General features: G+C 42.6%; 1 protein-coding gene across 1 annotated transcript; it reads left to right on the forward strand.

Annotated features, from left to right (window-relative positions):
• The first annotated feature begins 600 nt into the window (after positions 1–600).
• On the forward strand, positions 601–27,876 carry MRPS5 (mitochondrial ribosomal protein S5). Its single transcript, XM_005489361.4, has 11 exons — positions 601–756; positions 1,612–1,749; positions 11,865–11,990; positions 12,291–12,524; positions 14,903–14,937; positions 22,054–22,144; positions 22,951–22,997; positions 23,673–23,730; positions 24,573–24,635; positions 25,751–25,887; positions 27,303–27,876. Exons 1-11 carry the CDS (start codon positions 690–692, stop codon positions 27,525–27,527), a joined length of 1,221 nt encoding a protein of 406 aa, XP_005489418.1. The 5' UTR covers positions 601–689; the 3' UTR covers positions 27,528–27,876.
• Positions 27,877–27,908: the final 32 nt, after the last annotated feature.

Raw genomic sequence — 27,908 nt, forward strand, 5'->3', positions numbered from 1 at the left:
TAACAAGTGAGAGATTCATTAAACAATAGAAAATACGAATTATATCTATTATCAACAGAACTGTGTAACTTATAGCCAATGAGCATTCATTCATTCCTTGATTTCTGGAGTATCGCCGAGCACCCAGGTTTGTGAAACTGAAATAAATAATGGCTGTCTCTACGGAGTGTGTATTTATCGGCTCGCCCAGCGATGCTGGCGGCCGACAGCAGCACTGCAATGGCAGCAGAGCCCCGAACGCCTCCCTCACGCCTGTATTTATCCCGAGTATCGGGGAACGAAGCGTTAACAACTTTAAAGGTGCAGTTGGAACCATGAGGCACCGGCGGAGCTGGAACAGAAGCACCTATAGAGAATCGCTTCCCAAAGAGCCTCAGCGCCCACAGAACACAAACCCGAGCGGGCTCCGCACGCACGGCCGGGCCCCGCCATAGTGGCACTGGGGACCTGCCAGGGCCTTTCCCTCTGCGGCTGTCCTGCGCCTGCCTGCCTGCGGGATTGTTAAGGGTGCAGGGGACAGTGTCGGCAGAGGCGTCACTACAGCGGCAGCAAAGCTCCAGCTGAGCGGCAGCCGCTGCCCTTCCCTCTCCGCCCGCTTTATCCCCAGCCGCGCTCGCTCGCTGCGCTGTGTGATCAGGCACCGCGTGGGGCACCTCGCTACGGCGGCCGGGAGGGGGCGCGGGCCCGGCATGGCGGCGGCGGTGGTGGCGGCCGGGCGGGCCTGTGCCCGCGGCGCGCTCCGGGCGGCCTGGAGAGGTGATGGGGCAGCGGGAGCCGGGGCAGCCTCTGCGGGGAGGGCAGCGGGCACCGGCACCGCAGGGAGGCGGGGGGGACCTGCAGGGGGAGGGGAGCGCGATCAGGGGGCACACACGGACATCTCTCCATGGGCACAGCCAGGCATCCATGGGCACAGCCAGACATCCATGGGCACATCTGGGCATCCATGGGCACATCTGGGCATCCATGGGTACAGCCAGACATCCATGGGCACGTCCTCATCCATGGGCACGTGGATCCTGTGCAGTCACTTTCTGAAACTCAAATGTATTATTTTTTAAAGTATACTTAGAAGGAAGGGAACAAGCATCTTTATTTTCCACAGTCCTCTGGAAACTTTCTGGCCTTTCTTTTCTTCAGCCAAATCTCAGCAGTTAATGAATTTCAGGTCTGTTTTCATCCTGAGGGCAATCTGTAATGAAGTGGCGCCAAACTGTGATATTAGAGCCTGAACATTAAGAAGGGCTTGAAAACAGGCTGGTGGTTTTTCCTTAGTGAAGGGAAATATTTCCACAGTCTAGTCACAAGAATATCCTTAAAAAACCCCAATCATTTCTTGCAGGTTGGCCAGGAAAAATAAAAGGCTGCAACTACTTCTTAATAATTTATTAAAATCACTCTATCAGCCAGATAGAGTGCCTTCTTCTCTTTGTGACATTTTCTGTTGCAGTGTTTTTCCCTCCCACATTCTGCTTTGCACTTCAAGACAAAAGGTTCAAGTCTGATTCCCTTTGAAAATCCCTGGCTTCCCTTCCCATGCCTATATTTGCAGAAACCACAGCTTTGAGGAAGGAAATGTGCTGGGTATAAACACCTGTGTGTCTCTGTTCCCAGGGTTTGCTCCTGTGCCAGTGGGAGGGAGCTGCAGCTCCTACTCCAGCCTGGCATGGGCTCTCCAGACACGGTGCTCCCTCTCTGCCCCCTGGACTGGGACACTGGAGCAGTGCAGGAAAAGCAGCTTCTTCAATACCTGTAAGTCCTGAGGTGCATAAAAATTATTAACTGTAACAATCAGGAGAGGGAAAGAAAACTCTGCTTTGGAGAGACGTGAAAATCTGTGTGTGCTGACTTTTTGTGTCTCCTGAGATTACAGGGGCAGCTGCAGGTGTTGACAGAAGTGTGTGCACAAAATCAGTTTATCATCTTTTAGTAGCAAACTAGGGCTTGCTTTGTGTCACAGTGACTCCATCTAATGTGTGTCATTGGATGGGAGGAGGAAGTAGCTTCTCCTCTGTTTCCTAGGCCTTTATTCAGAGTATAAATTGTGTGTTTATCACCTTTTTTGAGCCACAGGCAAGGCCTCCTGTTCAAGCTGTGCTGCCTCAAAGGTGAAATTCCTGCAACGCAAGAAGGAGTTACACAAAACCTGTTGGTAACAGCCCTGCAGATTGCCTGCTCTGGTGCAGTGTTTTCCTCAGCCCTAAAGGAATTTCCCCCATGCTTGCCATAGCTGAGGAGTACTGGCTGTTTAAATCCACACTCAGGGCTGTGAGCTGAGGTACCTGGGGGGCTTTTCCACCTGCTTTGTGCTCTCAATTCCTGTCCCACAGGGGGAGAGAAGAAATGGCAAGGACACAGTCTATGGCAGAGATAACTGCAGCAATTAGAGGGTCAAAATTTGGTTGTTTCTGATCCATAGAATTTAAGAGCTCTGCAGAACCAGCCTCTCAGAACTGGTGGTGTCTTCCCATTCTCAACACCTGGGTGCAGAATACTGCATTTCCTTTCTTTACAACTGCTCAAGAGAAGGGGTTAATCAGTCAGTCTGAGCTTGCTGCTCATCTTATCCTGTAAATTTTGGCCATTGACTGGTTCCAAGTAATTGAGGGTGGAGAGGTCTCCAAAGGCTTGGGAAAGGCTGCAGTGAGAGCTGCAGGCTCTGCATGGAAAAGGCTTTCTAAGGATGCCACCTGCAGGGAGAACTCGTTCAGACAAGCAGCAGCAAGATGAGAATATGTAAGAAGCCACCCTCTGTTGTTATTTTGTTTATCTTAAATTAAGTATGTAGCACCACAAGTGATTGCAGCGTGATTAGGATTTGTAGGTTAGATTATTTCCTTAATTAGCCTTGTATTCATACTCACAAGCTCTGGATGAGCTCTGTTTTACCAGGAGCTTTTCCAGATGTCTGGTTAAATGACTGAATTAGAAATATTTGCTGTGATGGCATCGGTGTTGTTTAGTAAAATTTGCTATATTTAGGCAAACTACCTAAAACTATTGTCTTATTTAATGAGGTGTAACAACCTGGAAAAATGAAAGTGTACCTCCTTTATGTATGAAGCAGAGACAGTAGCCATGAGATTCAGAAGACTCAGAGTTTTGTATTTCAAAATACAATTATTCTAAGAACACTTTCTCTTACAGAAGTAAAAAGCAAAATCTTCACAATGCAAATGAAGTGGATACAAACAGTAGAAATCACTCAAATCCTTAGCACTGCAGTTGCTTCAGAAGTGGCACCATTTAAAATGCAGATGTGACCATTTTATGTGGAGTAGCTGTCAAGTGAAATGTCAGCCAAATGACAGAGCTTTGTGCCTGGGAAGGGTGACTGGATTTTTCTCTCTCCTTAGTGAATGCTTTATGATCTTCCATCATTCCTTGGGCAATATCACCAGGCTCTTGTTGGTAGGGTCATCTGTACCTTCACCATAACTCTTATTTTTAATGGTTTGACTGGTTTAAATAGAAGGAATTAATTTAAATAGGAGGAACTGCAATTACCCTAGGCATTTGTCTCTGATTCTTACCCAGGTAGCTCTCTCCTTCAGCTCTGACACAAAAACAGACACAGGGATTTATTCCTGTCCTGTGACATATTTCAGTGAGTTTTTAATGAAATAATGTAAAATTATCTTCTTATTCCAAGCTTATTCTTTCCCCTTTCCAGCCTCCTGACCATGGGAAGCAGTTCAGTTTTCATTTACTGCTTTGGCTGTCTCCCAGCCCTAGGAATTTTCTTTGACCCCAGGCATCCAAAGCAGCATGATTTTGTCATCATCTGTTATGTGTCCAATTGCATGGGAGATAAAGAGCTTTTATTTGATACTGGGACTGTATAAAAATTAGACTGTCCTACTCACAGGTGATTCCATTATTTACCCTTGGGAGCCACTCATGGCATCACAGAATGGTTTGGGTGGGAAGGGCCTTAAAGAGCATCTTGTTCCAAAGGCACTTCTGTCACCTTTCTTACACCTTCCATGAGGCTGCTCCTTAATTCCATTTTGTACCATGGTTTTGTAGTCTTATGTGAGTTTTCCTTGGGATAAATTATTCAATTTGACAGCCATGTCTAACTCCATGATCAAAATTTAAAAATACTTACTTCTTCAATTTAGAATTTTTCTTGAAGAAGGAGCATTCCAGATAAATAATTACAGAGCTGCCTCTTGTCATTATCAGTGGTACCTTAAGAAGAGTTTTGATGTTTCAGCATTAAGGATGTAAAGAGTTACATCAGTATCACTGCTTTTAATTTTCTTTTTCCTTTTACAAGAGAGTTGTCTGTATGTTGAAAAATAGTTAGTTAATTGCTTTTAGTCAAAAGAAAGGGGACTGAATGCCTTATAGTTAATTGTACCTGGAGAGGCACAATTCTATTGGGTTTTTATTTGATTGGACTTTTTTTACAGTATTTATTTTGATAGTTTCATGATACTACTTTTCAAAGGCATTTAGCCTCTGATTTTAATTTTGTTTTGAGGAGCTGAACCAAGCCAAAGGTGTTTAGTTTGCAGAAACTTCGCTGAAATTTCTCCATATCCATCTGGTAACACTGAGACATGATAGTTACTAAAAATAAAAAATGGAAACTTTAATATCAAAGCAACCTTCAAAAGATGGTAGCATTTACAGCAACATATACTAGCCACATTTAAGGTCCTTGGTTTTTCATAAAATGTTATAAAGGAAAAAAATACAATTTCTCAGATGCTGGAATTGTAGCTGGATTTATTCAGGGTTTGAATTGAGACTGACAATCAACCTGACAATCCCACGTCTGCAGCTTCTGCTGACATTGTGACAAATTGCCAGTTTTAGAAAATGAGAAATTCTAATCTGAGTGCACTGTGGAAGTGTGCTCAGGGCTTGCAGTTAAGTGGGGTTATTTCCTGCGTCAGTGCAGCACTGTGAATGCATCTTTTGGAATATTTTCCAGGTTTTGTTGTACTATCAGGATGCAAGTTTTGTGACTGGATTTTGAGGAAAATGCCCAAAACTTTCCCATTCTATCCTGGGGAAAAAAATAATTAGACTATAGATGTCTTTATGTGTCAACAAATTTGCAGGCCCACCTAAACAAAATTTTTATGCAATCCACATAATTGGAGCTTTTTAATTTTTTAGCAATGTTATCAAATTACTATGAATAAATAGGTATCCCCAAGAGCTTCAGACTTGTATTAACAAAGTCAAACAGAGAAAGTTTGGTGGTAGATGAGGCTTTTTTCCCTGTTTCACTCTTGTGGAAATCCTTCTATCAGTGAGAAGTAGACCTGAGCTTAAGTTTTCAATGGAAACATACCAGGTATGTGCAGTTCATATTTTTAACCTGTTAACTTTTATCTAAAACCATTTTTATGTCTGTCCCATGGTAGTGATCCCTTGGATGGCCTCATGTTGATTTTGGTGGTGTTGCTGTAGCCCTTGTCCTGGTGAGACATTTCCAGTGCCCAGATTCTGGCAGCTGGATGATGCTGCAGCAGTCACTGCTGTGGGACTCAGCAGGGCTGTCCAGACTGAACATTTCACAGTCCTCAGGGCTGCCCAGGTTTGTGGAAAGCCCTGGAGAGCTCACGGATGATACCCTCAGAACCCTCTGATACCCTCAGACCTTTTGATACCCTCAGAAGATGCCATCTGCAGGGGCTGGGGGCAGAATGGCAAAGAGGAGAATGTATTTTGCTTAAGCAGCCCTGGTTTTTAATGGCCTCACCAGGGAGGGGGAGATTTTTGTCTTCTCATTCTCTTCCAGCAGAACTCAGTTTCAGATATGCATCACACACTGCCATTTTTAAAATCCGAGAGGTCTCTTTTGAGAAAGGGTCTCTTTCTTTGAAGAAAACAATGTTTTGAGTGTGGTGACTTAATACTAATAAGAGTAATCTGGCACTATATCTCATTTTTTATTGATCTTATAGATCCATGGTTTTCTGCTCGTGGGCCAGGGTTAGACAGGAGATCAGGAAACTGATGTCATATGATGGCAGTGGCATTGCAGAGGTCAAGTGGCAAGAGCAGCTCTCATTTGGGATGGGCACACTGCTGTTGATGAGTCTGCTGTAGAATCTCACATGTTAAAAGTGATCCCTCTGGTATTAGAATGCCATTGTTCCATTTTTCTCTCATTAATAAATCTCTTTGTATTTTCATCTGCAGAATATTCCCTTTTGAATCATGGAGGAGAGGATTCAACCTAGAGGAGTTAAGCATTTTCCATAAGTAACTTTACAAAGCCTGAGTAGTCTTGGAATGAAAGACTTCCATGTTTAAAGCTAGGAGGAAAACACATTAGGAACATAACTCCTCAGGAATAACAGATGGTGTGAACTGAGTTGACAGGTTTTGAGCAGTGTATGAGTTCAGCTGAAGATGATTAAGGTGGATAAAGTCAAACTCCATCTTTGTTTTGGATGGTTCACTGCTGTTGTTTTGGAAGTTGGTTTTAATGTAATTGTGAGAATGACTGCAGCCACTCATAAGAATTGAGCTTGAAGTTGAATGGTAATACATTCAATTGGAAATGACATCTAAATTATTTCAGTCATGTTCAGCCACTGCATTGAGTTGTAGGTTTTGCTCTTCAGACAGCTGCTCTGTGTATGTTTTTTCCTAGCACCTTTACCCTAAATGCTTTGTAGTTAAGGATATTGTTGTCAGGCACATTTTGTAAGGTGCTGGAGAGAGAATATGACATCATAAGCTTAGATTTTTAGATCACTCCTTTTCCTCACCTAAGCTACTTAAATTGCAGTTCTTTGCCAAATCCTGTGGTTGATGTGGCCTGCTCTGTGCCAGCCTCTCTCCTAGGAATCTTTGAAGTACATGTGGAAAGGGAGCTGAAAGCAGAAAGTTATTTTTTGGAATGGTGTTTGTGAAACAACAGAGAGATGTACATTCCTGCAGAAAATGGGAGACCAAGGTTGAAGTCCTTCAATTCAGGAAGTGTGTGGGTCTCCAGGTTCCAGATAAGTGTGTTAAACTTCTGGATTAAGCAAAAGGGGTAAATTAATGAAGTTAAAGGTCTGCATGCAAGAAGAAATGTCTCACTGTGGTCATTAAACAGCTGTGTATAGACTGTAATTTATCATTAAATTTGTAGCAGCACATTCTCTGCTCATTCATATTTCATATGCGTGAAGCATTTCTTTCTAAATCCTATTTTTGTTTGGAGATGGTAGCAATTGGTGTTTTCTAAGATTTCATCTGTTAATAAAAGTGTGTATTCCAGGCTGAAACTTGGAAGAGAATGTAAGTGATGGAAAAGACCTTACTGTGTTCCTTAGGTAGTACAGCTGCACAAATGTAATGGTGTTAGTGGACAGCAGTGCACTGAGGCACTGTTTACTGTAAGTAGAAGTGTGATTATTATAACAGTTCTTTACTCTTTTTATTATGCCAATATTAATGTCTTTCTATATCTGCTGCTGTGCTGCCACAAGCTATTTGTCACCAAAAACCTTAGGGAAAGATTACTTGTATTGGAAAGAAGTGAGCCTACTTAGCTGCTTTAGAAAAGTGATTCTTTCTTCTCCTTTTATTCCCTTCAGTTTTCCAGCTTACTGCTCTTTGTCTTTCTTTGTGTGCTCAGCTAGCTGTGAACTCATCTTCCAGGAGACAAAGAAATCTGATTTTAATCTCAGTTAATGAGTATCTAGGATACTGGTTTCTGATGGGGCTTACAGCAAGTCTTCCAATACTTTTGGTTTACTGAGGTGTGGCCAAATATTAATCTGATAATTACCTGTCTCATTCCAGCTTTTCAGGGATAATATAAAAAGACAAAAACCCAGATAATTTCCAGAGTATTACAAATACCTTTTGTGTAGATTAAGCAAAAATGGAGTGATGTTACACAGACTTACTGTTGTTAGTGATCAGCTTGCGTGAAGCATGCTTTCAGCTCAGTTCAGTAGTGGATCTTTTCCTAGTCTATAAAATAAAATCCTAAAGATGACACTTTTTCCCCCCACTCAGTAGCTCTGTGCTTTTGGGTAACTGACTAAAAATGTGGAGTGGCTTTTATGACTGGTTTTATTTTAGCTCCTGAGGAATGCATGCAACATCCTATTTCACAAAGGCAAAATGAAATAAGCCCATAAATCTCAAAGACACTGCATGTCTGCTGTAGTGTTAATTCCAGAGAATCTCCACAAGTGTGAAGGCAGTGCACTGGTCCTGCTTTCTGCCTGCAGTTACTTCCTCCAAATCATCCTCTCCTCCTGCCTGTGTGTGTGCTCACTAATCACCTTGGTGCTTTGCTGCCAAGTCAGATTGACCTTTCTTACACACAGATTTTTATTTTCTCCAGTGGTGGGTTGTCTGTCTGTCATAAGCAATGTCCCTAGCACTGCAGTGCTCCTGATGACAGCCTATCCCTTTCACATCCCATTCTTGTCACTTTGTCTTAAAATCAGCGTGATACCTCCATCCTATAAAGAACTCAGCAGCCTGCAGGCTTCTGATGTGTTTCATTAAATGCAGCTGCTTTCCAAACACATGATGGTATTATTGTAGACTGATGAGATGAGCTGCACTTTGGGACCAAATGTGATGTTTTCATCTGGTTCTAATTTTGTCAGGATTTGTGCAGTGCTTGAGGCCAAAGCTTGACTCAGCCTGACCTGTTCTTCATGGATGTGTTGGCATTGAATGTTCTCCTCTGGTGCAACACAATGTCCTGACTCTGTGACCTTTGCTACTTCCCTCTATTGGAATTAAAGTGATCTGATTGTATGTATATTTGGAGTGCAGCTCAAAGAGCAGGATTTTTTTGGCATATTTTACCAGCTCCAGAGCTGCCCTTTTCTCTTAGCTGCTTGTTGCTGCCCCTCTGCAGCCCCTTTTGTAGCTGTTTGACCCTTAGTAGGGTCACCCAAACTGCAGATTGAGGGACTGCTCCAGCTTAAAAATAGCCATGCAAAGCAAAATGTACCTTTATTATGATTCCATATTTCCAGGCTAGCAGGATTATCATTTTTAAAAAAGAATTGCTGGTTACACAGTGTTTTCTGAATCAGCTAAGAAGCTTCCCAGGATTGATGATCTGCCTTCCACCTAATGGAGCAGCCCCATAGCCAACTTAACATGATTTACTGAAAAACACATTACCTACTTACTTTGCTTTTTTTCCTCCAAAAAAAATTTTTGCACTAGGTAGGTAATGCATTTTTATGTAAGTTTTTGTTGGTTTTGGTGGGGTTTTTTGTTGGTTTTGTTTCCCACACACACACTTAGCTCACAGCTACCTGCATTGATGTGTTGTAATCAGCTGGAAGGTTTTTAGTGGCTGACAGTTCAGACCCTGGTTTTAAGCCATTTGATGCAGCTGCTGTTTGTGGGATTTGTTTTAACTTCCAAACCTCTGGCCATTGGGGTTTACTTGAATGTCTAGAAAAGAGCATGTAATTTCAGACAAAAACATCTTTTTTACAGGGACTAAAGCCTACCCAGGAGGCTTTTCAATTCTTGCCTCACAGCATATAAGAAGTGGGATAAACTTTGCTGTTATCCATGGGCATTTGTGCTGGTCTGTAATACACAGATTTGCACTTGTCTGCAGTAGAGCCAGAATCCCTGTTCCATGTTTTGCCTTGTTGAGCTGTTCATAACCCATGTTTTTTGGGTATGTGGAGGCCACCCTGCTCTTGGCTGTCTTGAGGTAATATAGTTTTGTAGCTCCCTGGGCTTGCAGAGTTGTGTGTCCTTCCTTGTGTGCTGAGCTTTGACTGCTGGATTCAGGATTCTCAAAAAGGAATCAGTTATGCTTCCTGCTTGGAAAAAGATATTTGAGTGCATAGGTGTGTGTCAAACTTTTGGAAGTGCCACCTTGATGCCTTAAACTAACTTAGTACAAAAATGAACCTGGGCACTCAGTGGCATCTCTGGGCATCCTGGATTGTTTCTGTCCTTCAGGATGGCAGAGCTTTCCCAGTTCCAAAGCATTTTCCAGTCTGTGGGGCAGGATCTCTCAAGCACATTGTTCTGAAAATAATTGATTGCTGGTGGGAAGTGGTAGCAATTTTATTGTTGTTTTAATTCCCCTGGTTAAAAGTTTTTACTGAGTTTTTTTTTGTCTATTTTAAATAAATAAAATCAGTTTGTAATCAGAGAAGACATGATTTACACTGCCCCTGGCTCAAGCACACAATAGCATTGGTCTGCAGACAGAACCTTGGTGGTGCTACTGCATTCTGGCTGGAGAGATGGGCAGGGAAGAACCTCCTGGAACTGAACAGGGCAAGGGCAGGGTCCTGCAGCTGGGCAGGAGCAGCCCCAGGCACCAGCACAGGCTGGGGTGCCCTGCTGGGCAGCAGCTCTGCACAGAAGGACCTGGGGGTGCTGCTGGACAAGGAGCTGTCCATGGGCCAGCCCTGCCCTGGGGACAAGAGGCCAAGGGGACCCTGGGCTGCACCAGGAGCTGCAGTGCCAGCAGGGCAGGGAGGGGATCCTGCCCCTCTGCTCAGCCCTGGGGAGGCCAATCTGGAGTGCTGGCTCCAGTTGTGGCATCCTCAGGACAAGAGAGACCTGGAGCTCCTGGAGAGGGTCCAGCAGAGGGGGACAGAGATGGGGAAGGGACTGGAGCCCCTCAGCTCTGAGGAGAGGCTGGGGGAGCTGGGGCTGCTCAGCTGGAGAAGAGACACCGAGAGGAACCTCATCCATGTCTGCCAGTGCCTGCAGGGAGGGGCCAGAGCATGGACCAGGCTCTGTCCAGAGGCAGTGGGACAATGGGGCAGGAACTGAGGCTCAGGAAGCTCCACCTGAACATGAGGAAGAACTTCCCTGTGCAGTGCCCGAGCACTGGGACAGATTGCCCAGAGGCTGTGGAGTCTCCCTCGCTGGGGATAGCCAAGAACCACCTGGACACCATCCTGTGCCCTGTGCTCTGGGATGGCCCTGCTGGAGCAGGGAGGTTGGAGCAGATGTCCCACAGTGGTCCCTGCCAGCCTGACCCATCCTGGGAATCTGAGAAATATTATATATGGTGTCTTTTCACATAATCAGTTTCTTTTTGGTATAGTTTTTTTCTTTTTTTTTTTCTTTTTTTTTTCTTTTTTTTGTTTTTTTGGGTTTTTTGTTGGTTTTTTTTTCTTTTTTTTCTTTTTTTTCTTTTTTTTTTTTTTTTTGTCTAAGCTGCTGTGGTGTCCTGTATTGCCATCAGCTGGGTGAGTAGGAGTTTGCAGGTATCTACTGAATTTGTTTCCTAAGTCTTGCTCTGCTGTGCTGGGTGAAGCCCCAAGGCAGTGCATGGTCCTGGCCACAGCCACTGCCTGAGGAGGCCTGGCAGAGCCAGAGCTCTGTGATGATGCTGTTGAAGTGTTTTGTATTCCTTTCTCCTCACATTCCTTTCCACTCACACAGGCAATAAGGGGGACATTATATTTTCAGAACTTCTGAAGAGCAGCAGGTTTATGTTTTGCCTAATTTTTTGTGTTTTGTGCATTTTAAAGCAGGGTAGCCCTTGGATATTTCTAGGGGTGATTCAAGTTGACTGTCACTGATCAGTGTCCTTGGATAAGTACTGCAAGGTATTGCTGCCCTGAGTTACTAATGAATGATTTTCTTTTCATGACCTGGAAATGAATACCATACTGGTTACTTGTCCTTAAATCACTTTTGAAAAACCTTGTAAAAAACATGCCCTTGGCTGTGGGCCTCTCTCAGTGCAGTCATCAGGAGTAGAGACACATCTCTGTACCAAATACGTATGCACAGAGTAGGAAATCACTTTCTACAGTTTAAATTCCAGCAAAGCAAAGATCAGGCAGGTTTCAAGTTTGGGGTTATTTTTTGTTCTGCTTCAGTTTCCAGTGTAAGCTGTCCTTGAATATAACTTATGGAAGTTTTATTTTTTATTTCAGTGACAGCTGATCAGCTCTGGAAAGGAGCTTTGGCAGAGACTGGCGTGGGAGTAAAGAAAGGAAGAGGAAAGAAAAAGAAGAAAAAGCTAAGGAAGAATCTCAATAGAGGCCAGGAGATTGGTGAAGGTAGATCATAAATACAAAGCTGAAAACACATCTTGATGTTTTTGTGTGCAGTGTTTCTTGATTTCATAAATGGACAAAGTTCTTTCTGTGATGCCAGAACTGCTTGAGATATTTTTGTCTTTAAACAAAAAAATCTTGATATGATTATTTAATGTTGGTTTTGCTTTTCCAGTTATAAATTCTGCATCACAGAATGCACTTGAAATATGTGAGAATTTTCCATTTCACTGCATTTTTCCTGAGTGCAGAGTTGCAATTCTAATTTGGAGCAAAGCATAATTTTTCTCTGTTATTTCTAAGGACGTTCTGGTTTCCTCTGGCCTGGTCTTAATGCTCCTGTTCTGCAAACTGGGAAAGTGCAGGAAGTTTCCCAGCGAAAAAAAGAAGAACGAGAGAGAATTCAGTCTGAAATCATTCAGCAGAGAGATACATTTGAGAAGAAAAAGAAAATAAAAATTAAGAGAGAGGGAGGGTGGAGTGGAAAGTGCTGGGGAGGTGTCATTCTGGATCCTCCTGACCCTGGTCCTAATGGAGGTAAGAAAACCAATTATCTTCTGCCTCTCCCTTTGCCTTTCTGAGGGGAGACTTGGAGAAAGTGAGATCCAGGCTTTTTCTGTGAATGAAAATTGGTTTTGTACTTTGTTCCAGGCCCACACACAAGCAAGCTAAATCAAAGAGCAGGTACTGCTCACACCAGTGAAATCTGTTAAAATTTCACTGCTTTATTTCCTGCAGCTGTTAGACTGTTCTGTTCCATTACAGACAATGATTTTATGTGGTATTACAGAGCACTCTGTTCTGTCAGACTGCTACAGGAGTCTTGAAGGATGGAAATGTTCTGTGTCCACCATCAATTGTCTTGAGTATGAAGTACAGTCATGTTTTTTTTATAGTTTCTTAAAGGATCCTGTGGGATAAATCAATCTTGTTGAAATTCTAGTTCAAATAATGAAATAGGGTTAAAGATTATGTAGTTTGAATGTAGCTTTTAGAAGAAGCTGCAATAAATAACTACCATAATAACTATAAAAGTTATTTTTTATTTCCTAAGTAGTTCAATATAGTGAAGCTAGAGCTTTTATATGTACAGCAGAGAGGTGACTTTTTTACAGTGCTGGTTTTCAGACTACTAGAGATTCTGTAGTAGCTTTAACATTTAGAAACCTTATCTTTTTCAACTAATTAAACATGAAAAAGACTTGTCAGTTCCTGTTGGGCTGAGTTTTTATTGTGAAACTCTGCTTACTGACAAGAGGAGCTGAGAAAGACAGGTGGTATTTTCTAGCACTGTTGCATTTCATTTTGTTACCCTAAAAGCAAATATTCTGTGGAAGGCAGTGATGGGGCAGTGGACTTGGCCAGCTGTCACTGAATCTGTCAATGTAAAAATAGGAGATCTGAGAGATTAATTGCTCCAAATTCCCCATAAGTCAGTGGTGGAACATGGAGCAGGTCAAGGAAGTGCCATGGTTTTAGTTCCATACTCTCAACACAAGACTGTGTTGAGTTTATCGCACTAAAAGAAGTGACAGCTGTTGTAAACAGTGTTTATGCATTTGTGAACTTTACCTTGTGGTGTTTGCCTTGGTTTTGCTTTTGGCTGGTACTACTGATATGGATTACTTGCATTAAAGTTGGCAGTGTGGAGCCTGTTCCAGTCGGATCGAGTTCTGCCAAAAACAGGAAAGGGCACTGCAATCAAAATAGGAGAATGAAGCTGTCAGCCTGTATTATAGATGAGTTTGAGAAAAAGCAGTTTCTGGTTAGCATGCACTCATTTCCTTTTAGCCTGCTAAAAATGTTGGGGATCTTCAGACCCCCACAGTTCTTTCAGTTTCTTTTTATTCAGAGGATTAATGATTCTGCAGGGGAATTGGGACAATCCCTGTGTGCAAAGCAATGTCAAGGTGATAGGAAGAGCAGACCTGAAACTGCCAAACCCAAAGAATCCTTTTGGCCTGAGGCTGTGCCATGACTGGATTCCCTGGTGGCACTTTTGTGCCAGCTAGGAATGCAGAATCAAATTGCTTTTCTCCCAGATTTGCAGTGTTTCTTTAGCAGCTGAAGAGCTTCAGGGGGATCAGAGAGTGCCTGCTGGGATTCATATCCTTACTGTCAGCTAGAAACATGCTTTGTGCAGCCTGACAGATCTCTAAACTGACAGATCTCTAAACTGTGCCAAGATTATCATGTTTATAAACATCTTGGAGGTTTTGGGTAAATAATAAACCAATGTTTGGTCAAGGACTGAGGCCCCAGTTCTACACCATTACAGCCTTTTAAGCTTTCCTCCAAAATCTCACTGTAACAACACCAAGTAAAGGTTTCCTGTGTTATACTGAAATACTCTTGTTTATGGGGTGAGTTGGAAAAGCAAGAGGTTGTAAGGACTATGGTTATTTGAAGTGGTCATATATTGGTTTTTTTCTTGCTCCCCCTCCCCTTTCTGGAATTTCATAAAAGTGTGGATACAGAAGTGCTTGCATTTCCATAGGATCAAAGAATAGGTTGAATTGGAAGAGGCTTTTTATCAGGTCATCTAGTCCAAACCCCAAATCTCTTTGAATCCCTGTTAATTATATGATAAAAGCTTCAGAATATTCTGAAAAAATTTGGATAATACTTTAGTCATAGTGGAAGTGACCCATCTGGTGATTTTAATGATTTACAGCTTTTGCTCTGTATGTATAAAATTTGAGGTTTATTTGCGGTTTCAGAGCAGTTATTTAGGGAAGAAGGCAGTTTACACTGCTGGTTCAAATTATCTTACCTTTCCTACTTCTTGCTGAGACTGCTTTATAAATTACAGCTCCACAAAAGTTGTGTCCTTCTTAATTTGTACCACCTACAGGAGGGTGTGCTGATAGACAAGGAACACAAGGAAATGTAACACTCTGTTTTTCTCCCTACAGAAACTTATGAAGATTTTGAAACAAGAGTCATTGAGGTAAGCATTGCAAATCTTTCCAGGGACTTTGAAGAATTATCACTACTTTATATTGACCTTGGAATTATTTAACAAGTCTTTGCTAAGTCAGAATGGTAGCAGTAGGAATTAGTCTGGTTTTCTGTTTCAGCTGCACAACCTATGAGAAAGTGAGTTGCCTTGGCTCTTCATTTGAGAGAGAAGGGCTAAGAGAAACATTTTCTTAACAAAATAGCCTGATTCACACCAGCTCCTTGTCTGAAAGTTAAAAGAATAACCAGGCAAGTCAGAAGCTGAGCTACCTGACAGCTGTACTCCAGAAATGCATGTGAGGCTTCTCTTCTGTTCTGGTAAATGTGCAAATGGGTTTCCTTGCCCTTGATTATCTTCCTGCATTTTGCTGAGATGACCATCAGTTGGAATTCTGTCCAGTGGTTTGAGTGTTTTCTGGATAAATCCAAATCTTTGCTTGTGGCAGTGGGCTTTGGTACCTCCTGAGATGTGGAAAAAAACAGTGATGCTGTATTGAAATCTCAGTCTGAGTAGTTAAAAATCATGAGTTGGTTTCTGGTTTTTTTTGTTTTTTTTTTTTTGTTTTTTTAATCCTGCAGAGGGGAAAGATGTAAACTGTTTTAGATGTCTGCTGTAAGGATAAAAAGCAAAGGATAAAAAGCAATGGATATAAATAAAAAGCAAGGTAAATTTAGACATAAAGAATGACTTGCAAATGGGAATTTGAATGCTGGAATGAATTGGGAGTATATGGAATGTCTGTCATTGGAGCTTTTTAAAAACAAGTTAGGTAATCTCTCAGAAGGGATGGGGAGACAAAATCTGTGGCCTGTTAAACCATTTTCATATCTCAGTGGGTTTTTGGAGTGGACTGGACCACACCATGGGCTTTGACTGATACAGCAAAGACCATGTGGAGCCCTTGGCCTTTGGCCGAGTCTGTGTTTGAAGGCCATTTGTAAAAATGGAATTGCACAGGAACTGTTTCTAAAAGAAGTGATTTTTGTTGCCAAGCCCTGAGCTGGCAGTGCCTTCTGCTGCCTGAAGGGGCCCATGGCAGAGCAGAGGTTGTTGGATGCTGCTGTCACAGCTGGCTCTCATTTGGGTGCCAGAGCAGGGGACTTTGCCCTGCTGTACTGGCAGAATTATTTACACACAGCAGAGCTGAGTTGCTCTGCAGTGGTTCCATGTGCTGCAGAAATCTGTCTCAATGCTTTATTATATTTGAGTAATAAAAGAGCTTTTGAAACCAGGCTGGGGCTCTGTTGTTACATGAGATTGCCACAGTTGTGACGATCTGAGAAAGTGGAATGTTTTTGCAGAAAAATAGCAGCAGCAAAAATTCTCTGTTCAAAATCAGCAGTGAGCTCAAGATAATTGAGTCTTACAATTTTCTGATAACAAGTACAAGTTTTGAAATAAATAGATCATTTTAGCATTCCTGGCTTAAGTAGGTGAGAGACATGCTGCTATTTCTGGATGTGTTTTCCATTATATTTGCCTTCACAACAGTACAGGAGATTAAAATAATGTATGCTGGGAAGTTGTGCTTCACAGCAAGAAACTCAGAGCCATTTTTAAAGGACTGCCTTATGAACAAAGGTATAATAGGCCCTTTTTCTTGTGATTATGCTACTGAAAAGGCTGTGCTGTTTTGCTAAACAAAGAGAGAAATTGCTTATTAAAGTGTTTTCTTATAATATAGAAACAGAAAAACTGTAATTTGATTTCTCCTGACTGAAAAATAGAGACAAGCTCAGATTTTCATGTCAACTAGAACTAAAGTTGTCATAGAGAACTTGGGTTAACTTTTCTTACTTTTCCTGCCAGCCTAAGGCAACATTTCCAGTTCTACTCATATATTAGAGATAAGAACAATCTCTTTAAATAGAGCTGATGGTAATGCTTAACTGGTGTTCTATCATAATCACAGTGGTAATTAAAATCTACAGGTGCAGCTGACATGTGCCATTATTATTTTCACTTTAAGGCTTCATTTCATGTGTCATCAACCCTCAGATGAATTTTTCTTTTATTTTTCTCCAAAATGAGCATGCTAACACAGAAAAAAAAAGTAGCCTACATGACATCCTGTGCTTTAATAGTAATTGCCTTGTAGTGCAATTAAAAGTAGAAAGTGAGACCTTGTGCTCAGTAGGGCCTGAAGGCACGAGCATGAGGTTGGTGGCCCTCTGTTTCTCATTAAGGGGAACTTTCTAAAGGAGAAGATAAAGTTATAAATAAAGCCCTTTGCAAAAGACAGATCTCAAAAGGGTTTTGTCCAACACTGAAATTGCCTCCTACCAGTTGTGGAAACCGTGATCTTGGTGATCACTTGCTGGTTTGTTCATGGTTTTTTGTTTCCATTGCCTGTTTCTGGTGAGGCAACTTGAAGAATTTTGGGCAAGCATGGCTCCATTTTAGCAGGGTCAGTGCAACCTTTCCAGGGTCAGAATAGATCTGGTTTTGAGCCAGATGGTTCAGGTATGGTACTAGCATTTTTAAATAAACCAACAAAAACAGTCAGAGATTTGTGTTTGAGTGTTGAACTACAGAATGCAAAGTAGCAATAGGTGTTCTTGTCTCAGTCCATTTGGATCACTCAGATTTGCTAAGTTAAAGTTAAATTAAAGTTCATTTAATGAGCTTGCTAGGCAGGAAAACAACCAACCACTCAATCCCCTTTGTACTGACTCATCTAGCACAGGAATTCACTAGTTCTTCACACAATTAATCAGGTTTCTAACTGGAAAGTTCCTTGTTCACGACTGATAGCTGTGAGGAAAACGATTGCCTAACCAACAGTCAGAGTGTTCCTCCTTCCTCCTCTGCTGCAGTGCAGGTGTGGCACTGGGAGGCTCCTCTGTCATTGATGTCACACAGCCTGGAAATGTCATCTGTGCCGCTGCCATCAGTTATGGGGCTCTGAGGAAGTGCCAGAAACACAGCACAAGGGATGGTGGCTGCAGGGGACAGAGAGCTCTGGGTGGCAGTGGCTGCATGATGGCTCCTGTTCCTCCCTGGACGCCTTGTTTGCCTTGTTGCTGTCACTCTGACATGAGGAAGGTCCTTCCTGCCTGCATCAGGCCCATTCTTGACAGCTTGGTAGACTTGTTACTTGTGACAAAAAGAATGTTCTTTAATGCACAGGCTAAACCCCTTTGTTTCTCTTTATAAGTCATTGGAAGTTGTTTTTTCAAAGAGTGCAAAAAAAAAAAGGCTTGTGAGAAAGAAATGCTGCATGAATTACAGTGTCTGAGATCCATTGTTTGACAGCCTTGACTAAAAAATTACATGGTATAAAGGATACTCTTTGAGTCATAATTTACTTCTAATGAAATGTTGCCTCAGAAGTACTTTTGGGGTATTTGTAGGCTCTACATTTTGCTTTTAGAATTTAGGGAAGTCTTCTGTTCCCTAGATGATGCTGACAGTGTCTTTAGACTGGCAATGAAAATTTCAGACAGTTTTTAGCATAGCACCTGGAGCTACCTGTGACAGGAAAACATGAGAGGTCAGCGCTGTGCTGGGATGTATTTCTGATACTCTGGGAGTACTCAAAAGATTTTGGTCTGCCCTAAAGGTAGAGTTTAGGAATGCTACCCTCAACTGTTCTGTTTATTAATACTTGATTATTTTTATCTCTTACCTGTCAGGCTGTATGGAAGGAATAACTGACATTTGGAACACCCAAAAGGTTTTGAGTGACTTTTAATTGGGCATAATTATGGCTCATCCTTCTAAAGGAAATGAAGCCATTCCAGCTGCAGAGTGACTTTGAGGATGCATTTCTGGGAGCTCAGTCCAAAGGATCTGTACTCAGCTGGGAGCTGTACTATGAGGCCACACTGAGAGGAGAGAGAGTGGAGCAGGACAAGGTTATTAGTGCTGCTTGTGTTTGTGTGAGTGTTGTTATTTCTGTTGTGCTGGCTTGCAGGGCTCAGTGTGGGATTGCATCCCCATCTTTCTGTAAGGGTGCTGGGATGGGGAGAGCACCTCCTGCTCTGAGGGTGAAGGTTAAGAACCATTTCAGGGCAAACACTGCAGCTGGGAGGGGTTCTGCCATTGTGGTACCACCCTGCTCCACCCTTGGTGCACAGAGTGCTGATGGGCACATGATGTAGCTACCATGGCTTTGGCTTTTGTTAACAAGTTGATTGCTCAATTCTTTTAGGTAACTGGATTCCCAAACCTTTTAGCTGTGCCCCTGACCTGTCTGGGCTCATTGGCATGGAAGTGCTTTTCTTTCAGCACTCCACCCTGCTCTCGCTTGATCTCATTTCCCCTTGTACCTTGGAGAGCTGCTGGGCCCAGAGGCTGCTGTCCCCTGAGGGGATCAGCCTGTGCAGACTTTTCTCTGCATAGCAGAGTGGCAGGGTCAGGAGTGTGGCCTAGAGGTGGCAGGTTCCTAGAAATCATGGCTAAAATAGGATTTCTAGAAAGGAGGGATTCCCAAGGGCAATAAAGTTGGCCAGTCATTCATTTGGCTTTTAGAGAAACAAAACCTCACAGGAAGTGTTGGATTTTGACCCTTTTTTAACCAAGTGCAACAGCTGAAAGGATAATAATGTGTAGCAGCCTTTCTTTGAGTGTAACTTGCTTCCACATTGTTATTTCTCCTCTGGACAGATGTTTGAGGTGGTTTCATTTTGGTTTTGGGGTGCTGCTCTTCCCTCAGTTCTAGAAAGAAAGCTGAGTTTGCAGCATTTCACCACTAGATGCAGGATACAAGGAGACAGATAATTTGAGGTACACTGGGATTTAGGTTGAGCATGTGCTGCATCTGCTCTCAAAGTTTAAAACTTAGCTTTCAGTCTAACTTGAGTGGCAGTCTGATCTTAGGGGTGGTTGTGCCTGGGTTTCAGTCACTTTCCAGAGGCTGTGCTGGTTGAAGAGTGGCACAGAAGCTCCTTGCATGTGTCTTTATTGCCACATTCTGGAAAGGGAGAGGAATAATCCATGAGGAGATTTCTACATCCTTTATTTTTGATGTGCTGATTCTATTTTTGTACAGATACCTACTGAGATTGGCAGCAGAAGATAAAAGTGTGTGCAAAGCAAAAATAGTATTCTCTTGATGCTCCTGGGGAGATGATGCTGCTTCACTCCCTTTTCTTCCATTATGATTTTGCATTTTCTCTAAATAGCCCATTTACACAGGCACTTTCATCTTATGGGGTGTGATTTTTTAGCTTGTTCTTGTCAGCAGTGAGTTTGAAGAAAGAAAAATAGCTTGGAATAAGCAATTGGCAAGGCTGATATTTCTTCAAAGTGCTCTCTAGAATGTGTGGGCACCTTGAATTAAACAGCATCTTTATTTTAATGAAAGCAAGGTGAAATTTTTGAAACCCTAACCATAATCCATACCTAGTGAAGACACTGAAATTTTGCGGGGGGTTGTTGGTTTCAGGTTGGTTTTTTCTTTGTTTGGATTTCTTATGGTGAATTTTAGTAAGAATGTTTAAACCATGACCAAGTATTTTTTAATAATCTACTTTCAGATGCATAACACTGCAAGCAGAGTAGCTTACTGAAGGATTACATGTAGGGAACAGGATTTTTATATATGCTATGTATTATCATTTGATACTTGGTCTATAATTCATGTACTACATACAGCATATAAACTGTATGTCTGTCTTTAAATAAACATTTTGTTCGATATATAAACAAAACCAAGGGAGCTAGAGCAGATGGACAAAGGATCTCAGATTGTTGTCCAAAAATTGGGTTCTCTCACCCAGTGTACAAGAAGTCAGTGCACACACAGTGGAGCTATCTGATTTATTTATAGTTCTGCTCCAACAGAGGTGCTGTGGGTAAAGCTAGCACACTGAAAGCCAAAAATACAAACATATTTATACAGTTTGATTATTTGCTGTTCTGCATCATGAATCTGCATCACTGCTTGGCTGAGCTGCTCTTTGCTTGGCTGTCTCTCACCTGGATTTAAGGGTACAGCACATTGTGAATTCCTGGTTGGTATTAGGGGTCCCCACTCACAGGCAGGTAGCCTCAGCCTCAGAGCTGTGGTTTGCACATCCAAATGAGCCAGGTTCACCAAAGGACAAACTCTGAAGTATTTCTAAACCCCAGCAGACCAAAGCTGGTTTGGGCTGACATGTAACCAGTCTCTTCCCCTTATCTCATTATCTTAGTGACCTTTTGCCATATTCTGCATTCTCTAGGTCTGGTTGTCCTCCCTTTTCCCAGAACGTGCTCTCCCTCCCACCTGTACATCTGTCTCTTGTCCACTTTGAGATGCATTGAACCATCTAAGGTGGGGGCTGTAAAGCAGTGACTTGCTGATGGAATCATGGAATATTCTGACTTGGAAGGGACCCATCAGGACCATCCAGTCCCGCTCCTGGCCTTGCATAGAACAACCCAAGGGTCACAGCGTGTGCCTGAGATTGTTGTGTCAGGCTTGGTGCTGTGAGCACTGCCCTGGGGAGCCTGTTGCAGAGCCCAAGCACCCTCTGCATGAAAAGCTTTTTCCTGATATCCAAACTAAAGCTCCTCTGACACAGCTTCAGGCTATTTCCTTCTTCTTCCCCTCTCCTAAATGGAATCTCCTTTTCAGCAGCTGTCATCGCTGTATTGAGGCTGCCTTCTGCAGCATGCAAGTAGATTTCAGTCCTAAATTTTAATTCGTGTAGAGCAACAACAGACCTTGAGCAATTCCTGAGAGTGCTTCTAAATTAGATTAAAATATGAGGGCAGGGCACTTCAATATTGGTGTCACTTTTTCAATATTAGCATTACTTTCCATTTCTTTCCCATGTTTTTTCATCATGCTTGATATCCCACATAAAGTTGGCATCATGAGAGCATTATCTGTTGTGCATCTGAGCACAACAGAGGGGTTGCTTGCATTAAAAGTAACTTTCATGAGGTAACTTTTTCTCTGAGTGGGGATTTTTAACAACCTTTATGTATTTAATGCCTTGAAGCCAGTGTCCCACTGCAGATGCTGTCCATTGACAAAGACAGTACAGACCTCCAGTACCTTTTTTGGCAAACTTGATTCTCTTAAAAAAAAAAAAGAAATAAAAACTAACAAAACCCAACCCATTTGGACTATGTGCAATAACAGGAAACTTTGTGTTGTTTTTTTTTCTTCAGGTGAGAAATGTGTTTTGTATGAAGGCAAAGGAAGGCAGAAAAAAATCAGTCCGTGCCTTAGTGGCTGTTGGGAATGGTAAAGGGGCTGCAGGTATGTGTTTTATTTATTGTATGTATGTATGTATTGTATGTATGTATGTATTTATTGTATGTATTGTATGTATGTATCTATCTGTTGTATGTATGTATGTATTTATTGTATGTATGTATTTGTTGTATGTATGCATTTATTGTATGAACAAGGTAACATCTGGTGATGGAATATTTTGTGGCAGCTTTATTAAGACAGCTGTGTTCATGGTCAGCCAGAGTTTTGCTGAACTTTGCTTCTGTGAAAGATTCAAGGCCTCGTCTGTTCCTCCAGCTGAATGCTGCATGCACTTAGGAGTGGAGGAAAATTTCTAGAGAGGAAGGTGTTGTTCTGTTGTGTTACTCTGGAAAAACTCTTCCTGCCTCTTCTTTGGAAAGCTTCTTCATGGAATGTGTTATCACTGTAATCCAGATGTCCTTAATGATGGAACTGAAGTTGTCCCAGGCTTTTTTCCTTCATTCCCTTCTTTATTTTTAAACAGAGTGGATTATTTCTTTTGTCTGAAGCAGTCACCACTACTCAATTGTCTGAAACAAAGTTTGGTCAAACACACAAAAACAGCTTAAGCCTTGGTTTTTTTTTCCTTTGACAACAAGCAGTTGGCATCCAGTTGTTAGGTGTTCATAACTCCTAAACTGTCCCTGTGATTTTCTCTGAACCACTTTTTGAGTATGGTCTGTGCAGTGGAGTGGAAATCTAAATGCTAAACGTGGCTGTGAAGTTCTTTGGTTTTTTCCAGTTTTCTTTCTGAAGATCATCTGCATCATCTGTTTCTCAGCAATAAAATGCCTCTTTCTGCCTTACAGGTTTTGCAATAGGGAAGGCAGGTGACAGGACAAATGCTTTAAGGAAAGTATGTTGATTGAATTTTTTTTTACTTGATGACAATTACAAATAATTCATACCTATACTTATGGGTTTTTTCCCTAATAATCAGTATAATTTGTGGTCTTTGCAAAGAAGTAAATCCATGTGTTTGCTTTGCCTGTCTTGATACAGATAATCACAGAATGATTTAGGATAATCATAGAATGGTTTAGGTTAGAAAAGCCCTTAAGATCACCCAGTCCAGCTGTTGATCTAACACTGCCCAGTCCACCAGCAGCCTCAGTGCCCTGTCTGCACATCTTCCAAACACCTTCAGGGATGGTGACTGAGCCACTCCTCTGGCAGTCTGCTCCAGTGCTTGTAACCCTTGCAGGGGAGAAACTTTTCCCATCTAAACCTCCACTGGCACAGCTTGAGGCAATTTCCTCTCATCCCATCCTTTGCTACTTGGGAAGAGACCAAACCTCACCTCACGTGGGTCTCCTTTCAGGAGTCTGTAGGGAGCAGTAAGGTCTTCCCTGAGCCTCCTCTTCGCCAGACCAAACATCTTCATTTCCACAGAGTTTAGATGTGGAAAATCTGTTTTCCTAAGTTGTTTTTCTCTATCTTTTTCTATATCTAATTAACTGAATAATGGTAAATTGCAAATGCTTAGCAGAAGAATTCAAGGGGAAAAATGTTTTCTGCTTTTGTTCCCTAGGCAAAGAATAAAGCAATAAGCTCCTTACACTTTATAGAGCTGTATCAGAACCACACAAGTAAGTATTATTCTTTCAATCTAAGCACTGAATATGCCAGCAAGAACTGGTTGCAGCTACTTGCAAAGCATAAAAAAAATGTTAAATCAAGTTTTTCTAGTCTGATGCATTGTATTATAATTCTTGACAACCTGGTCTAGTTGCAGGTTTCCCTGCTCATTGTGGAGGTTCCTTCCAACCAAACAATTCAACAATTTCAACCTTTAAAAAGTTCCTTCCAACTCAAACAAGTCCATGGTTCTGTGCTTAGAATTTGGATACCTCATGCATACTGTTTCAGGCTCTTAATAGCAAGATGAGATCTTTTCTGGCACAGTTTGAGTTAAGGGCATTTTTCTTTACAGTGAACTCCTGTGCTTTTCCCCTTGCTGTGTCAGAGATGACTCCCTGTGACTCAGTCCATGTGTGCTGACCCAGCAGCCAGGGGAACCTGGGCTGGAGGGTCAGCCTGAAGTTTCCTGGTAGTTTTTTGTTACTATTCTGCATGGAAATCCAAGAATGCTGATGCCTGTGGGGAAATCTTAGGTTAAAAACTAGATTATTAAAAAAATATGAGTCAAACTGTGTCATGTGAGCTCAGGTCAAAACTAAATGAGGCTCACTGGAGGCACACCTACCTATTTTTCAATAGTAACATAGTATTCACAGGTATCTGAGCATTCATATCCATTCCAGAAATTTACCTAGACTAATCATCCTCTTTAAAGAAGTCAGGGGAGAGTAAAACCAACTTCCCAGTTCAGAAAAATAAAGGCAACTAACTAAAGATTTTCTAGAAGAAAGAATTTAATCTGTAATGTATCTGTACAGAATTTATCTGTAATGCCTTTTCCTCCCTCCAGTTTACCACGACATTTCTGTGAAATTTAAAAGCACAAAAATCCGCATGAAGAAACAAAACAAAGGTAATTAAAGAAGATTAAATTTTGAATTTTTCATAATTACTGACTGATATTTATTTGATAAACTTACGTAGTGTCTAGTCTACCATGTTTTAAATGTTGAAAATCATCAGTCGTTTTTCTTTAGAATTACCTACTGCTGCTGACATGGCTTTGCTCTTGCAAATTGGGGTTTGTCCCTTTGACACTGGTGGGAGCTCTGTCACTCTTCCTGAGTGTAATTCCTTCAGTCCTAAATTACCTGGGTGTGGACTCTGGTCCTGCTCCAGCCGCTGGTGGGTTTTTACAGAGCTCTAAGTTCTCACACCCCTCCCACTCCAGGTCTCCCTTCCTTTACAGCCTTGGTGGTTGTGAAATCAGTTTGATCTTCCTGAAAGTGGCACCTGAAGTTTCATGAGAGCTCATCATTTAGGGGGGTGGTTTTTTCCTTTCCCTTGTCTCCTTGGGTTTCTTTCAGATCTGTGTCTCTGTATATTTTGTTTCTGGTTTCCCCTTTCCTCCCTCAGTTTCGTAATTGGCAAGGTCTCCAAGCCGATAACCTCACTAGAATAAACATTCTACCCCTTTTCTGCAGCTTTCCAGCCATTTGGTCCCCAGGATGTATTTCTTTTTTGTGTCCTTTACTCAGGAGCAGCAAGACTGTCCTGCAGTTTTTAAAGATCACTAGGGCTAAGCCATGTGAAACAAACCTCTCTGGAACAAAAGTAGACTCTTCAAAAAAATATCTCCTCCATTAAAACCTGGCAAGTGTAAGAAACCATTTGCAATAATGGCAGTGTAGTACAGTTATGCATTGGAGCTGATAAAATCTCCATCTCTGTGATGGAAAGGGATGCAGGTCACACACAAACCTCTGTGTTTGTGGATTTTGAAATATGTTTGTCTCTCCTTCACTCTCTGCCACTAAAATTATGACAAAGTATAACTGATTCCAATTGCTGGGCCAGGAAAAGGGAAGTGATGCCTCTGCACAGCCCCTGGAGCTATTTTCAACATCTAATGTGTTCTACCATGCTGGGTAACAAAAACAACAAAGAAGACATCTCTGTGCTCTCTTCTGACTAAATTGTGTATTTATAAATAATCACACAATGCTCATTTATGTTTCTCCCCCCCAGGGTATGGCCTGCACTGCCACCGAGCCATTATCACCCTCTGCAGGCTAATTGGCATTAAGGACATGTATGCCAAGGTCACTGGATCCAGAAACTTGATTAACATCACCAGAGCTCTCTTTAGGGGCTTGACCCTACAGGTGGGTGCACTCCCAGTGCCCATTGGGTATGAGGACAGGAGGGGATGGGTGTTGTAATGGTTTGTGGGCAAACAGTTTATATTCCAGGCTTAAAATGAGGTGATCTTACAAACCAAATCAGCAAAGGAGGTCATTCCTCAGCAGTTTCATGGAGTTGTCCAGTCAGGAAGAGCTGTGTGTAACTCTGCCTGTTCCACAGCCAGGTGTCTGCAGGGGACATCTGGATTCCTGGGCTTTCATTTGGTGGGGATTTGGTGACTACTGAAAACTCCTGGGCAGAGGGAATTGTGGGCCAGGTTTGGTTACTGCTGCTTGTATGTGCTCCAAGTTCTCATTGAGCAAGGACTGAAGCCCCAGCTGCTTCTATTGCTGCTGTAATTGAGATCTCTGAATTCAGCCAGGGAGGTGGTGGTGGTGTTCCCTCCACCTCTGAGTGCTCACAGTGGAGATGTCTCTGTCTGAGCCAGCTGCCTGCAATTGATGGAGAAGCTCCAACATGCAGCATTATATCCTACTTCCTCTGAACAGCAGCCTCAGGATGAGTCAGCCCTCTGGAAATTCCTGGTTATCTCCCTTGTTTGCAGTTTTGGTGGCTGCCAAGGTTTAGCTGCTTCCATTCCCAATACAGCCCTGAGAGCTGTAGCTGTCAAATCTGTCACCTGTCCTGGCCAATGTCATCAGTTCAGCCTCAGGAGGTGAGGGGGTCGGGATCCTCTTTGCCTGCTGGGAGTCACAGATCTCCCAGCTTAGCAATGCCTCAGGGCAGTCACACTGGGGGAAGTCTGGCATTGTACTTTGAATTATTGTATCTGAGAATCTTCCACAGAACAAACAGAAGAAAGGCCTGCTGTATAAATTATTGCTTTTGGACTTATGCACTCGATATGTTTTCTTCACTGCCCTGAGAAGGAAAACTTTCCTGTCACCTGTAAACATTTACTCCTTAAAATCTGAGTGTGATCAAAACACCTTGTAGGCAAGGGACAGGTATAATTGAAAATAATGTTACATTCATGTCTTTATGAATGTACCTTTATGTTAGTTAATGCCACCTGTCTGGGCAGTAATAGGCACTTTTCTGTTACCAAAGCAAAATTTATATCCACATTAAGATACAAAGATGTTCCTGCCAACAGCCATGTTCATGAGCAGGGAATGGCTTTCCAGAAACAAGTTCCTCTGGGATGACACTGTAGGGCTGACCAGTGTACCTGAGGTCTGGCTATCTGAATTGCTGCCCTGTAAGATAAGCCCAACAAGTCATTTCAGTTCCACAGTGCTTAAACTGTTTATTGGGAAATGACTTTTTGGGGCCTTTTTCCCCTGCCCCACATCGTGTGTAAGTTTTGGCCTGCGGTAAAGCCATCCTAGTTTTCATCCTGGTTTTGGTTGTCCTTTCCCTGTGCTGCTGCCAGGAGACTCACCAGCAGCTGGCAGACCAGAAGAGCCTCTACGTGGTGGAGTTCCGGGAGGAGCAGGGCCCCCTGCCCATCGTGGTGGCCCTGCCCCAGGGGCCTGTCCGGGAGGAGCCTGAGCCTGAGGATGAGGTTCCCAACACAAAGCTGGAGTGGAGGGAGGTGAAGGAAGCGCAGGGAATGCTGAAATCCCCCTGGGCCGGGGTCAGACGGGCGGCGTGCTGACAGCTTCGGTCCCGCCGTGGTGTCTCCAGCTCAGAGCAGCTGGCAAAGCCTGGCTCAAGACAAGGCTGGCTGGGTTTGACTTCCAGGGAGGGCAGCAGGAGCTGTCTCATGCCATCCGTGTCACTGCTGCCATCCAGGAGCACTGTTTGCTTTCCCACAATTCCCCTGAGCCTGTCCAGGTGGGAATGTTCAGATGGAAGCAGTCAGAGAATGAGCCTTGGGCTTCAAGCATGCATTTACTCCATTCCAGAGGATGGTTTGTCCATGTTTATTTCACAAGCTCTTGGGAAACTGTTGAAAATTCAAGATTGTGAAAGCAATAAAGAATCATCAGAGTGGGTTTAGTTTGGGTTTGTTTGGGTCTTTTTTTTTGTTGTTGTT

Source organism: Zonotrichia albicollis, chromosome 3 (genome assembly GCF_047830755.1).
Source record: "Zonotrichia albicollis isolate bZonAlb1 chromosome 3, bZonAlb1.hap1, whole genome shotgun sequence".
NCBI lineage: Eukaryota > Metazoa > Chordata > Aves > Passeriformes > Passerellidae > Zonotrichia > Zonotrichia albicollis.

Coding starts and splice junctions, on each gene's coding strand:
- MRPS5 (XM_005489361.4), top strand. CDS start 690: ATGGCGGCGGCGGTGGTGGCGGCCGGGCGGGCCTGTGCCCGCGGCGCG. Junction 11,991..12,290: donor AGGCCAGGAGATTGGTGAAG/GTAGATCATAAA, acceptor GTTATTTCTAAG/GACGTTCTGGTTTCCTCTGG. Junction 14,938..22,053: donor TTGAAACAAGAGTCATTGAG/GTAAGCATTGCA, acceptor TTTTTTCTTCAG/GTGAGAAATGTGTTTTGTAT.